This window comes from Poecilia latipinna, unplaced genomic scaffold, assembly GCF_001443285.1.
Source record: "Poecilia latipinna isolate Pla-1442-1.1 unplaced genomic scaffold, P_latipinna-1.0 Scaffold951, whole genome shotgun sequence".
NCBI classification, from domain to species: Eukaryota; Metazoa; Chordata; class Actinopteri; order Cyprinodontiformes; family Poeciliidae; genus Poecilia; species Poecilia latipinna.
In genome coordinates this window covers 192,167-207,595 of record NW_015113567.1, presented here as the reverse complement: position 1 = coordinate 207,595, position 15,429 = coordinate 192,167, and the positions used below count along the sequence as shown (strand labels likewise).

Genomic DNA, 15,429 nt, shown 5'->3' with positions numbered 1-15,429 from the left:
TCTATCTATCTATCTATCTATCGATCTATTTTACATGGCACCGCTTTTCAGCGTGTTCAAGTGTAAAACCACCTCTCTTAGACAAGCTGCTGAAGCAAACAATCCACACACACAGCCTCAATAGTAAACACGGCTTCATAGGGCTTTGAGTTGTGAAGCGATGCTCACAACTCCATATTGCACAGTCTGGTTGGCCAAAGATAGCAAATTATTTTTGAAGCTACAGGTTGTATGCAAAAGGTTTTCGTCATTGCCCTTAAAGAGAAGTCTCAAAGTCTGCAAATACACATATAATGTATATATATTGCATGTTGTAAAGAGAGCCTTGAGAGCAGCTGGGGATAGCATTACTGAAGGATGGTCAGGAAAGTAGCTGAGGGGGAGGCATATTTGGTGAGTACTGAGAGAATTATTGCCTTCCCACTGGAAGTAATGTTTCTAGACTTGGAGCATTCGAGCCACATTTGAACGGTTATGGAGTTGGACTGCAGAGCAGTAGTAGTGTAAATCCAGAGTGAAGGGGCTTTAAATTTCGTCCTCATTTCAGAGCACAGACTGTACCTGTCATCAGACCTCTGCCTGAAGTATTCTGGTATATGGGGAGTTTAGCTTGCTCTGAGGTCTGTTTTAGCAGGAATAGTTTCACCTTAACAGCACTCACTAGGCATTACGGTGCAGCGTCAACTTCTCAATTAAAAATGACTGATTTGCTACGAAGGCGAGGATGTGTTGACAGAAAAGCGAAGGGCATAATGCAGAAAAATTGTAACAAAATAAAAAAAAATCATGATGCCACTTTGTGTCGCCCTTTTTGTTAAGGAAACCTGGTTGACCCTCTTAATTCAAGAGAAAACTCTGACTTTTAAGAAAATGGCCGCCAGATGACTGATTTTAATGTTGATCTTCTACGATAGCTGTTTGTAATTTCAGTACTGAAAATAACACTTGCCTAATTAGTTTTAAAAATATACTCTTCTAAAGTAGAGTTGATCAAGTATCTCCAGATTATTTTTCTTCTGCTGCTTGTTCACTTGCACCTGCCCAATGCGTCTCACTTATGGCTTCAGGCATGAAAAGACTAAACACATTTTTGAATTGGCTCTTAAGTCACCTAATTTATAGTAGTCTGTCCCAGAAACACTGGCTTGCTTCCCTACCATCTATCTGTAGAAAACCTTTCAGGTCTCGCATAAATTTGTTTCACTTGGCCTGTCAAATATTTTAAGGATGTACAATGAGATTTGTCAAGTCTGAAAGGATCTCTTTGGAAATGACCTGTTGTTTTTTTTTCCAATGTTGCATGTGCAACTAAAGAAATGGGAAAACCTTATCCTTGTGCAACAGGTTGCCAAGAGCAAAAGATTCCAAAGACCCAGTATAGGGTTCTAGGCATGGAAGTTATCGATTTTTGAATTAATCTAAAGTTGATTGATCTTATCGGTCAATGAGCAGCCATTTTCTTAAAAGTCAGAGTTTTCTCTTGAATCAAGAGGATCAACCGGCTTTCCTTAACATAAAGGGCAACACAAATTGGCATCATGATTTTTTTTTGATTATGTTATGCCCTTCGCTTTTCTGTCAACACATCCTCGCCTTCTTAGCAAATCAGTCATTTTTAATTGAGAAGTTGACGCTGCACCATAATGCAGAGTGACTGCTATTAAGGTGAAACTTCAGCAGCTTGTCAAGTGTTTATATTTCAAAACAGAACCACATAAAAATCATTTTATATCCCACTCCAGACTCTGTTAGAATCGTTTGTTTTTCCTGTTTTAGTATGGCCCCGCCACCTTTGTTTCTGTATATATTGGCCATCCTTAAGCCAAACTACAACACTAAAAGACGGTCTAAGCTAACGTTATTGGTCAATCAATTGAAACTCATTTTAATCTAAAGAACAATTAGATTAGATAGTTCTAAATGAAGCTAACAGAAAAGTAGACAGACAAAATTAGAAAGCTAATCAACGATCAATCATCAGTCTCAAAGCTGTCCTGTAAATTCATTAAAGCCCATCCAGGAACCACAGGTTGCTTAGTGAATGCCCTGTAACGTGCTCTGTTGAAGCTTCTGGGTGATTGGCAACATGTCAATTCAGTCAGGGGCTTCAGTTTTGTTCTGTCCTACTATTTTACTGACAGATTATTTATAGTATACTAAAAAATAAATCCTAAATATTAAAACTAGCAGACCAGAGAGCCCGCTGATTTTACTTTGTTCTTCAAAGTAAAAGTTTTTCATTTGCTTTTTCAGTAAAAAAAAAAAAAAAAAAAAAAGATGATTTGACTCAGTCTATAGACTCTTTTAAAGTCAATGCACCAACTGTAACCAACTCTGAATTCTTACCTCTCCTGTGTGGCTGAGGTTCAGTTTTGGCAGTTTGTTCTTCACGTTTCCAGACGTTCCTCCAAAAGATTGGCTGCTGCTAAACCCCTCTGTTGCCACCGGAGGGGGCTTAAGCTGCGGGGAGTCACTCGGCGCCTGGTCCTGGCCGTCCATTGGGCGAACGTACGCAGTGGGCTTCTGCTGAACAGCGATCGGCTTCCCCGACAGGCAGCCGGGTGGGAAAGTGGGCGTGGTCAGTCCAGACGTGGGGGTGGTCAGACCGGGCGTGGGAGTTGTCAGAACCGAGGTGGAAGCCAGCGGGGAGGAGGACAAAGAAAGGTGAGAACTTGTTTCGTTTTCGAACGGGGAGGTTTTGAAAGATCCACCATTTTCCACGCTGGAGGAAGACTTAAAGTGGCAACCGTCTACAGTGGAGGACCGAAAGTTGCCTCCATCTGTAAGAGAAAGAAGAAAAAGAAACCACCTGAGAACAATAAACCCTACCAACAGCTCATTGTCAGAGATCAGTAAGATCAGTACAGCCAATCAAATTGAAAAGAATTAAGATGTTTTGAGGTTTCAAAATCAACTTTATTATCTGGTTACGTAATAAATGCTAATTTTAATCATTTTTACCAAGAAGGTCTGAATCATTGGAACCCTTCAAAATTTTACTACAATCATTTAATCAGCCTTCGTGACTCAGGCAAGGATAAAAAACCAACAAATTATGAATTTTGATATAAAATGTTTTGTATTTTACACCTATAATCAGACACATCTGTAAAAGCTTTCCTTGATTTGAGAAAAGCAACCCTAAGAGTTAATTAATAAAACAACAAAACCTCTTGATTTGGGTTGAAATGATTTCATCGAGTTCAAAAGATAACGTTGGTTTCACAAGAAGAAGACTGGACAAGATTGTAGCAATATTTTTAGAGAAACTAAACACTACATTTTTTTAAACAAATACAAAAAGGTTTTATAAATGTAACGTTTGCTTTTAAGAATACGTAATCGCTGTAGAACATTTCTGTTCAGGTTTCAATACTTCGTATGTTGCGATTTCCATTTGTTGAATTCTATGTTAAAAATGGCCTTTCTGTGTTTTCCAGGTATTTCAGATTTTGAACTACATTTGATTAAGTGTATCATAAAATTCAAAACATGAAGCAGACCTTTAGTTTAGGGGAGTTTTCACACCTGATAGTCGGTCAGACTACAACATTGGTTACTTTTTCAGCTGATGCTAAAACCAAACCAGTTTTGAAAAACCTGTTCCCCTCCTGGCCTGTGGTGGCGCTGCACCAAGAAGAAGAAGACACCAAGCGCAACTTTCTCCTTCACAAATTTTAACAGTTGTAGGATTTCTCTTTAGTGATTGGTAAAAGACCATGAACAATTAGCTTTAGACTCACATGTTTGTTTAGGTTGTATTTACCCAGTATGCCCTCTGGTTTAGTCTGCCTCCTGCGTTTGGAGCGGTCTCTGGTTTGCTTTGTGCATTTTAACCGAACAGAGACTTATGTTTTTAGAGAGAGTCGACTTTTTTGGTCCGCTTGCACATTCACATCTCCCTAAACGAACCAAACTTTCTAGGTAAATGAACTATGAAGCGGACCAGACAGAGCTGGTGTGATCCACCCTTAGAATCCACAGGAAGCTCCGATCCAACTTTAATTTTGTTAATGGCCACAGGCTTTGAAACTGTTCCGGTCTGCTTGTCCGCAAGACCCAAGAGCCTCGTGTTCATGAACGTACCGAGGTATGTCGACACGCTAAAGGACTCACATGCCAATGGCAACAATATAGCAGACCTGAATTATTATGATGTTTAGTATGGAAAGATTTTTTGCAGTAAGGTACACATATACAGTATCTTTCAATGTTTATATCTTTACAACACTGATAAAAGCCAACAGTCCATTAATTTCTGCAGTATAAAACCATCTGATATTAAATGTACATATAAAACATAAAACAGAAAGACTCTTGAATGCAACAGAATCAGAGTAGCAATTCCTTTTGAGGCACGTTGCATCACATTTACCTGGTAGGGAATGGCTTTTGGACGAATGCCTTCTGGAAGAGGACGAGGAAGAGGATGAAGACGAGGAAGAAGGGCTTGATTCCTCTTTCAGACCCAGTTCATCTTTGAGAGAGCTGAACAGCTCCTCGTGCCTTTGCAGCTGCTGTTCCTCTAAAAGAGCCATTTTGCCCCGGCTGGCCGCGGCGGCCGCAGGGACCTGCCCCTGTCCGTTCTGCCCCGGCGCCCCTGACCCTACAACCAGGCCCGTCGCTTGGCCTCCCTTCGACCATTCCATGGAGCTCCTCGACTTCTTCGCGTTCTGGTGTGGGGCCGCCGCCGCGTTCGATAACGACGTGACGACGGCAGGCGGCTGCATGGAGGCCGACGACAGCGCGCCGCTTCCCGTCCTCTTTTCCCCGCTTCCCTCTGCTCCTCCTCCTCCACCGGCTGCTGCTCCTCTCAAGGCCTCGTTGAACAGCTGAGACTCTGTGGCTGATCTGTCGGTGGTGGAGGAGCCCGCCGCTTGCTGCTGGTTGTTGCTCCCGGCGCTGCCTTTGGGGATTCCCACCAAGTGGCTCTGGTTGGAGTGGCTGGTTAGCAGGTCTTTCATTTCTTCGTAGGAGCCCAGGGTGTTCTGGACTCGGTTGGCCAACGCATCGCCCTTATTAGTCTGACAGGGAAGGAAAAAAAAGGAAGAAGGAAAAAGGACAGAGGGAGGGAGAAGAAAAAGGACATTAATTAAGTCTTCCATTTCTCCTTTTTACCAGACTTGATGAACAGCCCTCTTTACTCATCTGGAAAGGAATAGTGAGAGATAGATAGGGTGATCACTGACCGGCCTTCCGGAGGAGATGATTAATTAAATAATGCCACCTTTAAGAGGCCCCATCCCGGGCTGAAGCTGTGAAATTAATGGGGTAGGAGTCATTATTACCCTGACCCCACATTCTCAGCCAGTCACTGTTTGGAGGACAGTCCTGCCTTTACTTATATGTCATCCTATAGCAGCCTACCTGCAATCAGAAATGCTGAGAGGTGCCCAAGAATAGCCTAACAGCTCATTTAGTGTCAGTGACAGATTCCCTAAAGAAAGAAAAAAAATCAGCACTAGTGGCAGCAGTTCTTCTTGGGCCAAAAAAAGAGGAAAATAAAGTCCCACAACTGGTAACTGTGTGCAAAAACTGTATTGTATGGTTTGCATTTTTTTTTTAAGTTGGAACGTCTAATTACTATGCCAAGACTTGGCGATTACCATACCACACGGCATAAATAAGATGTCACGCAGAAGACTGCTTCTGTTAACCACGAGCCACTTTTGAGGAAACCAAGATCCATTTCTAAAGTTTATTGGTAGAGAACTGTTGCAAGTAATCACCAAGTCTCCATGATAAGGAAAGAAAACAGCTTCTCCACCTCACCATCACAATGTGGAGTTTGGTTCACTTTACTGGGATCTGTGAGCTTCAGCCAAATGAAACTAGGATCAGTTATTGTAACGTTTACTGTTATTGAGGGAACATTTTTTTTTATCATTATAGGAATTATGACACAAAATAGCACCAATAAACTTTAATAGTTGATGTATACAACCATAAAAAATGATAGGTTGATATGTTTGACTTTTTTTTTTTCAGTGTTGGGCCCATGAAAGCATACTGATTTTATTTGGTATTTTTTAGCATGTCCTATATTTGGCATTTCAGGAATACCATATAAAGAAGATGGGTGCCCACATGTGGCAGGGTATGACAATGTTTTTACTAATATGACTATACTTTAAACGTGCAGTAGCATGTATTTTCCAGACACACATTACATACCACACAACCTTGTGATCACATTGTGCCATTTTATAGCACAACCAAGTAACTGTCACCTTTAGTTGTTATAAAAATGCTTTATTTATCAAATACAATACCTTGAAATTGGGCCTCTGTCTCTTTAAGAAGCTCGTGCTCTTTCTGAAACTCTGCCTTCAGGAAGTTATTACAACATGGCTCCTCTATTAACCCTTTAACAAAGTTTTAACCATAGCTCTGAAGTGCTATGCGTCTTGATCGTTTTCTTTCTTTCGTTGATTTGCTAATATCAAGTGTTTGCTGATTGCTGCTGGCTAGTCTGAGTGGGGAGTGATGGGCAGAACTGCTCTGTGAGGTGGAAACTTGGAAACTGAAATTCCAAGGAGGAGCTACATCCTCAGAGGCGGAGCTAGGTCCACACAGGCGTTTGGACAGCTGAATGGTTGCCATAGAGCTTAAAGGATTTCTCATACATGCCTGATTGATTTTACATAACACTGCTCCCTTAATGTATTTGAACAAGTTTTCTGGAAATTAAAAAGTAAGGTTGAAGCAACCTTACTTTTAACACATCTTTACCAGAGGAAGCAATAAATACGTGACAAGTTTTCAGCCTGAACAACGAGCCGTAAAGCCGACACCATTCATCAGCCGGATCTGAATTATGCAAGACCTACAGCAAACCGACGCACGGCTGACATTTCATCGTGAATTACAGACAAACGTGGAACAATGGGACCAGTGAGCAAGATCAATGCGAAATGCCGTCCAGTAATTTTATTGCACATCTGATTAGCAATCTGGTCAATAGAATTTCTCAGTCAGAAGGCCGAGGCTGCTGACGGCCCAATTACCACGGCGCTAACAGGGACGCGGCGTGTCGAGTCAGAGCAAAGCTGGTAAGAAGTAAAATCGTATTTATTTGGAGAATTAAAGAGAGGAGAAAGCCGTAAGAAGATTAATAAATTTAAAGATGAATTTAAATCATCTGTTTAGATCTCCGAGGCGAGAGAAGAAGGGACAATTAAAGACTGATATGTCGATGGTTGTTCTTCCTCGAGGTGAGCGTTTGAGCGTGCGGTTTTGTTGTTCCAATGCAAACGGCTTCAGTCAATAACCAAATAATAGAGTAATAACATGCAATGATCCATGGAGAGGGCTCATTGCTGAGGAGGGAATTCTAACTGTGTGTGTGTGTGTGTGTGTTACAGCAAACACTTCACAACATTACGAATGATCATAACACCATGGCACTATTGGCTGTAATAGAGGGCCATTTAAGCTGCGTTTCATGGTGATCACAAGTTTCTGTTTTCACCAAGCAATTGTTCTGACATGAGTTTTATGAGCCAGGTGGAGCTGAAATCACAAAGTGTTCTGGTTTTAACATGCCTCGGCGGAAAACGAGCGGATCTGCACGGAGCGACAGCGAGAGAGAGAGAGAAAACCATGGTAACGACGCTCGCACCGCGCCGTTAGCCCGCGTGTTTGCCAGGCCTTTTTTTGTATTTGTTCTGTTTGTAAAAATGAGATGTTTTGCACATTAGCACATAACTGAGGATAATGAGGACGTCTGTAATAGTTTGATAATGGTAATGGTTTGGTGAACAGCCAAAGTAATGGACGTATTGGACTTTGTCGTGATGGTACCGTGAGATGGGGGGGAGGGAGTGTAATCATGCGCATTTGGATTTATTTTGTTTACACCATGGTGACCAATCTTCACCAATACTGGCAGATTAGTTTGTAAAAGCAATTTAGTCTTGAACTGACCATGCCACTTTCTTAAAAAAAACTGTAAATACACTCAGTGGAAAGAAAACAAATCAAGAACCCAGCAAGGTTATTAGATTAAACTACAACTAACAAAATAGCTAAATCTGAAACTGAGAAAACATCTTCGCTAACTGAGAAAAAATAAAATAAAGGCAATTAATGGGGGAAAACTACAACTAACAAATTTTCACTTTTCTTGGCTCTGACTGGTGACCTAAAGGGCCAAACTCAAAAACGACCTGAGGGAAGTTGACCTTCTTGCCCTCTTCACGTTGAATGGAAATGGTGTCAAATGTTTGTGCAGCAACAAAACTGTTTGTGCTGTTATAATCTTTCAAATTTTACAAAAGAAAAAAGTTTCCAGAGGTCACCAGAGATTAGCACCGAGCCCAAAATCTGGTTTGTGCAGCTAAACTTTTTAAAGCACAGTTGATTGATGCCAAATTTGCTTGATTTTGTAAGTGTGTGTGAGGGTGGAGAAGGGGGTTGTTTTGACCTTTGATGACCTCTGGAAATATTCAGTAATATCTTTAAAGTGACAGAGGCACAAATGAAGATTTTTGCTGCATAAACCTGTGACACTTGATTTGAAGAAGAAACTTGAACTGGCACTGACCACAACACTCCTCAGTTTGGAAGTTGTTACTGTGAGACGACAACCAGAAACTGTCAGTATTTGTGAGATTTTTGAAAGCGACGTCGCAGAAGCTAAACAATACTGTAAGTTGTTTAAAAGGAAATTGTATTTTCTGAATGTTGTACAGAGAGTAGCGTGCTCACACACAGTCGACCCATTTTATCTGTTTGCTTTTCAACCTCAGCCAGCCATTAAAGGCGCTGGATTTGGAAGTGTAGGAAGTCTTTTGGGAATCTCAGAGTTATTTTCTGTCTTCTCTAGGTCAGCACTCATAAACAACAGTTCAGTTTTGCTAGTCCTACCAACAGTGCTAACACTAAAGCTAGTAAAACAGCGCTTCATTCATTGTGACATCACCTGTACTCCTAATAAAGTAATCAATAGTGGAAAAAATATTTACTATTTAATATTTTTATAGTGTAGCTTGGACAGATAAATTGCAAATGGCAAAAACTCAGATCAGCAGGTCAATAATTATTTTTATTTTTTACCTGAAACATAAAGGCCATAAATATCCTTCTAAAAATGGTACAACAAGATAGAAGGAGTGAAATATCACCAAACAGATTTCAAAATAACTAATCAAGAAGGCGGAACGCCGACAAACATCATTAATCTGTCCCATCAAGTCTTTCCTTTGCATCGTTTCGCCTCTAATAAAACAAGAAAACCTCCAAACGCGCAAATAAACGAAAGAAAGAAAACGATCAAGACGCATTTACGGACGATGCACATCAGAACCGACGGAAAAGCATTCAAATAACCCTAACAGAAGTCGCTGCTGTGCGCACACACTCGCACAAACACTACACACCGTGGAGAGCCCAAGTTAGCTGTGAATAAATTAGCCCATCTCGTCTCCATCTCAGGCTCATGAATAAAAGATCTGGTGGCTGAAGAGGAACAGAAAACACATTTACAGAGAGGTAAAATGGAAAACAGAGGAGAGGGAGAGGATGAATACCTATGTATGACTTCGGTGTGTGTGCGTGTGTGTTTAAGAGTGTGTGAATAGATCATCCCAAATAGCTGCTAACAGCATAACGCTCCTTAACAGGATTAGAAGAGGGATTAGCTAATAGCTGACAGAGAGAATGAACGTTGGAAGAGAGAGGAGAAGAAAAAGACAGAAGTGACGGACACATGATTAAAAAAACCAAAACAACAAAAAAATAAAATCAGAAAGCAGAGGTCATTCGGGCTCCACAAATCCAATATCCGACAGCTAAAACGAGCTGATATGAAAGAGGAGCTCGGACTTAAATGCAGAGCGGGGGGGAAGAAAATTGCTCTGGAACAGGCTTTGGCAAAAAACCAGCGAATTGATCAAACAAAGTGAGCATAAAAAAAAATAAAAATAAAAAATGAAATTTCTGTGTGGTGTGGTAAATAAATCAGTAGAAGAAAATAGCGAGCAGCGAGGTATAAACTGGAGAAATGTGCGGACATTTCTTCAAATGGTTGAAAAAGAGCAGGCGTATTAAACGAGTAAACAATGACAGCTAATGACTGTAATTAATGAGGAACCTTAAAAACCTCTATGCAGCAGCGTATTACCAGGGAACTGCCTCTTCACTGAATAATAAGGCTTCCCGCAAATTAGATCTAATACCAAAATTCAGGGCTTTGGTATTTAGGCTTAGTGTTACTAAGAGCTAAAAGTTACCATGTTATAAATCCAATCCCCCCCTGGTAATTACAGTATTTTTCCAATCTGAATTGTAAGTATCTTTTGACATCAGTAATGTTGTTAAAAAGGACTATGATGTATCTGTTATTCACATCCACATGGTGGGATTAGTTATTTCTTCATGCCAGAAAAAGACGGATTGGTCCACCATTAGCAGCAGATTTGGTTGAGATAAAAATAAATAAAATCTTTTAGTCAGAAAACCTATTAAAAAGTCCATAAATGAACTTGAAGAAGTAGGAAAATGGTGGCGGCTACCTCTTCCTCACTGTCACTGGATAAGAGTTAAAAATATTGATGTACAAAACCCGACCGTGTTTCCATCTGAAGTATCGGATCAGAAAACGTGGAAACATAAAAACAACTTCCACAAATTTTGTTAAAAAAAAGAAGTTTTTACAATAGCTTGAGGTGGTCAGAGTTAAATGGAGCTAAATGGTGCATTTATAAAACTAACTAAAGCTGAAATTATAGATGTAATATCCTTTATTTTCATGTTCATAAATTTATTTATTAGCCTTTTGAACTGATGTGAAATTGATTCTCCCCCTCACACAAGCAGTTTACGTCATTCATTTGGAGTCTGCACCCAAAAATTAACCAAGAAAAACCTAAAACTACAACAATAACTAATAAAAAAGTAAACTGACACTAAATATTTAACTTTTAAAAACTGTAAAACACATACTAGGAGCTACTTAAAACTAACTGAATTAGACAAACAGTCACAACAAAACTAAACTACAATGAAAAACCTAAAACTATCATAACCCCGTTTCCAACATAGCGAACAGGACGCAGCATCGCCAACGCTGGCTGCCATGACAGAACAATTACATCTTGACCCAGAAATTTCCCTCCATTTCTCTGAATCGTGCGATCCATGCCAGTTTTCTACTTCTACTTCTTGTTTAGTACAGCCGTGCGTGACGTCAACATCTGAAATCACACAATTACGCCTGAATGATTCGCTCCAAACCAGTAGATGGGAACCCCACCATTTGTATTTATTTATTTATTTTTTTTGGCAACATTTTTAAAGTTAGCTCAAAATTAGCATAACAACTGAATGGAAACGTAGCCTACCTGTGCACAAATGACTGGAATTCATTTTATTTGCAGACGTTAGCATGCAGCAGTGGTACCTCACACCGACCAGGCCACACACACACACAACCCTCCTCTCTCTCCTCGTACACACTGATCTTGACCTTACGTCTTCACTGTTAATTGGCTTAGAAACGATTACTAGGAGTGTGGAGGCCCCTAGAATTGGATTCATTATCAGAAGAGCAACCTCTCATTTGCTTCTACTGACCCCCGAACCCCGAGGAGCATCTTGGTAAGAAACCCTCTTATCCTCTGTGTTTGGACACAGCAGGTTAGCGCAAATGCTGTCAAGACTCAAAGCTGCTCTGGTCTAACCAAGTGTTGAAGTGCCTGGTGGAAGCTAATGAGAGTTAACAAGCCAAAATCAATTTTACACAGAGGGACCCCACAGTGCCCGAGGACTTCATGCATGTCTGGTTTACATTTTGTTAAAGAAAGGGAAGAGGGAAAAAAAGGTATGTGAAAATAATAAGTATACAACTGTGTGTACAATTGTTTCAGATTTTAGCCTCAGGGAAAAGGAGGATGAGAAAACAGTCACGTTATCTACTTTCCCATCCACCAAATTACTTTAAACAATACAGAAGACTCGCATTATTGTTTGTCACCCATAATAAGTTCTTTCGAATGATAATTTACATCATGCAGAGCAGCTTTATATTAGCCTAAATCACAGAGTCGCGTTCTTGGAGGAGACTAGCCTATCCTAATTGATTAAGGTGTTGTAAACTTGGTCTCTTTCCCCTAAATTCAATTCTAGAGTCAGGTATGTTCAGCTCTTCTCCAGCAGAGATAAATCAGCAGCATAAACCTGTCTCTCTGACAGCAATAAGAGAGCACCACATGTGGGAAAAGCAGCTCTCTCTGTCATACAGCTAAGAAAGGCTGGAGACATGGATGAGGAAGACTTATGGCGGTTAGCTTGTAGCCCCGTCTTAGCTTCAGGCTCCCTTTCATTCTTTAAATTTAAACAGATACACACTAATTCTTCAAATGTACAGAATTTGAAGAATTCAAATTCTTCAAATTCTTCAAATTTGTGTTCAGAACACGTTTTACTTTTGAAATTTCATTTAGGCGACTGTTATTTAAAAAAATTTACCATTATAATGTAATGTGTAGCTAGCCATGTGGCTTAGACTAGCAAGTCCGTGTACAGATACCGTTAGCTCGACTCAGTGGAAGCAAAACAACCCAAATTTTTCCCAAACCTGAATGATGAGTTTCATTTGGAGTCAGAGATCCAGGTTGAACGCCACACCCAAGATGTTGTGATGCTAGCTGTTGCTAGCTACAAGCTACAAGCCAAGCTACATAAAAACATAAACACATTTTTTGTGTTTACTTTGTGTTTAAACTCTAAGGCAACATGCTAACTAATACAGTTGTGTGTGTCTGTGATTTAATGATAAGTCAGAACTGATTAAGGTTTCTTCCTGCTTTCTTTTACTTTATATGTGAAGCAAGTGTGCCGACCATTGAACTAATACTTTGTTCAGGCTAATTTTGGTTCGGTCTCCTTCAGTCAACACCCCTATCAATCGCAGTGAGTTTGGTTCCCTTAACATAAGTTCAGATGACCTACAGCTCTGGAAAAAATGAAGAGCCTTTGCACTGAACCCTATTGAAAACCTCCTGGTTATTCAACCAAATATTGATTTCTGAACTCTGAGTTAAAACATTAGTATAGTTGTTTCTAAATTAATATGAACTTGTTTGCATTTTTTCAGGTTTTATAGCCCGGCATCTTTTTTGTTATTTTGACCATTTCTCATTTTCTGCTAATAAATACACATTTTTTGCTTTGAATTTTGGAGACATGCTGTCAGTACTTCATAGAATAAAAGAACAATGTTCATTTTACTCAAACATATAACTATAAAAAGTAAAATCAGAGAAACTGGTCATTTGAAGTGGTCTTCTAATTTTTTCCAGAGCTGTATAGTAAGATTTTCATTTGGAAAAGAAGAAAAATATGCAATTATTAAAAAGAACATATCAGTTAGAAACACAAAACAAACAAAACATTTTCTATTTCAAAAGTTTAACATTTTTGACTTTTGAAACTCTGAAATCTCCCATTTTTTTCCAAAAAACTTTGAGTTTGTGTGTAAATTTACTAATTTTTTCCTTTCTTTTTATAACAACCCTAATGCATCATTATATTTAACCCTCTAGCACCAAATGCATAATTTTTTTATGCTATCGTTTCTCTAACGAAATATTTCGTCAAAAATATGCTGAATTGCTGTTGTAAGAATATGCGTATAAATCAGTAATATACTCTTTAGCATTTTAAGTATCACACAATGTTGTCACAAAATAGATGCTTTTGGTCATGATGATTAAATGAGTGCTTAAACTTGTGCCAGCTTATAGTTTTTTCGTTTATTTATTTATTTTTTGCTCTTACTTTATAAGGTTCTCCAAAGAGGTTAAATCCGGTTGAGAACAAGTCTTCATCTTGCTGAACCTCCTGGTTCCTCCTCTCCCACTCTCTCCTCTTCAGTGCGCTGCGCTCCGACTCAAGATGGCTGCAAAGATATAAAAACAGAAGCTTGTTAGCATGAGCCTTTCTGTCACAGCATTTATGGGTAAACGTAGAAACAACGGGGTTGCTGATGTTTGAGGCGCCGGTTGACAAAATCTTCAAATTCCACTCAAACACGGCAACGAGAGACGATAACGAGACTAAAGGTCAGGCCCGGCAGGAGGTCCAAAGTATCCTGAAAGTAAAAACTTGAATAATAATCTTCGATAAACAGCTCATTGTGGTGAAAAAATGAGTGAAACGTGGCCGGTCCACCTGGCAGTGGCGCCTCCATCACTGCCGGTTAAAGCTAGTCACGAGTCCTGCAGAGCCATTTGACCTGTGATTAAATGCCAGCTGGGCTTTAATCAGACAGAAAAAAGTTTCATGTCAGTAGGTGTTGGAGGGGATTTTTTTAATTAATGTGAAAGGGGCTTTTTCTGAAAGGTTTTTTCGGGAGGAATTTAATCGAAAATGCTTTTAAGGGAGTCTAGACGTATTTTATTTCCATCTGCCAACCACCAGAAGACCGTTCACATCCCCGTAGCTACGGCCCATATCTCAGCTGGTATTTTTACCTCCAAGAATGGATTAAGCAAATGAGAACTTTTAGAGGAGTTGATAGTTGTCAAGGTTTCCCCCAGAAAACTTGCTAAGCCCGGTGGTTGGGACGCCATGGCAGTCATTCATCCAGCGGCCCGTCGTGTTTTTGAGTTAAAAAATGTTTAAAGTTGACAGAAAATTTTTAAATGTCACTTGATAATGTGTTATTAAAAGATTGGAAGATTAACACCTGAACACCAATTATAAAATCTTAAAAAAATAACAAGCAATGCTTTTTGTAGTAAAGCCTGGTGGCCCGCCAGGCTTATAATGCACAGGGGGAACCCTGGTAGTGAAAATGTGCCATAATACGTTCTACTTTTTAAAACGAAAAAAGGAGACGTTTACAACCACTAAAAAACTGTATGAAGTTAAATCAAAAATTTTTAAGGTCAGGTAGAATTACCAAAATTATTTCCATTTGCTAAATACCACAATGATGAGAGAAAAATATGTTTGAGATTTATTTATTAATGCCTTCAAAATCGGAATAAATTTCCTCAGTGTTTGAACTGAAAGACTCAGGTCAAACGTTTTGGGTTTCCTTCCAGAAGCTTCTCACAGTGGTTTGCTGGAGTTCTGGCCCATTCCTCCTGACAGAACCAGTGGAACTGAGTCAGGGTTCACTCACACACGCCGTCTCCATCAGACTGATAACAAGGCTTTGTGATGCCAAAACATTGGCTTGGTTGTCCTTAAGCCACTTTGTAACAACTTTCACTGCAAAAACACGAAACCTGGTAAAACTTTGTGTGTTTTTGGTCTAGTTTCTTGTGCAAACATCGTAGTACATTTGAAATAAGACAAAAATAAACCTGCAAGTAACTTTTCACCAAGATGTAGGAGACTGGTTTAAGTAAATAATTGCTTAATACTGACTTTACGAAGTTCTAGTTGTACTTCACAGTTGGGATGGTGGTCCCAGGCTTA

General features: G+C 39.7%; 1 protein-coding gene across 3 annotated transcripts in view; it reads right to left on the bottom strand.

Annotated features, from left to right (window-relative positions):
• Nucleotides 1–15,429, bottom strand: part of aff2 (AF4/FMR2 family, member 2) — a 199,996-nt gene that overhangs the window by 114,196 nt on the left and 70,371 nt on the right. For all 3 annotated transcript variants that reach the window (XR_001427063.1, XM_015049538.1, XM_015049539.1), the window contains exons 2-4: nt 13,780–13,900; nt 4,376–5,024; nt 2,347–2,780 (exon numbers count right to left, since the gene is read on the bottom strand). Coding sequence is in view for 2 of the 3 variants with exons in the window: in XM_015049538.1 (XP_014905024.1) it covers nt 2,347–2,780; nt 4,376–5,024; nt 13,780–13,900 (1,204 nt within the window). In the remaining variant the exon portion in view is untranslated. The remainder of the gene's footprint in view (nt 1–2,346; nt 2,781–4,375; nt 5,025–13,779; nt 13,901–15,429) is intronic.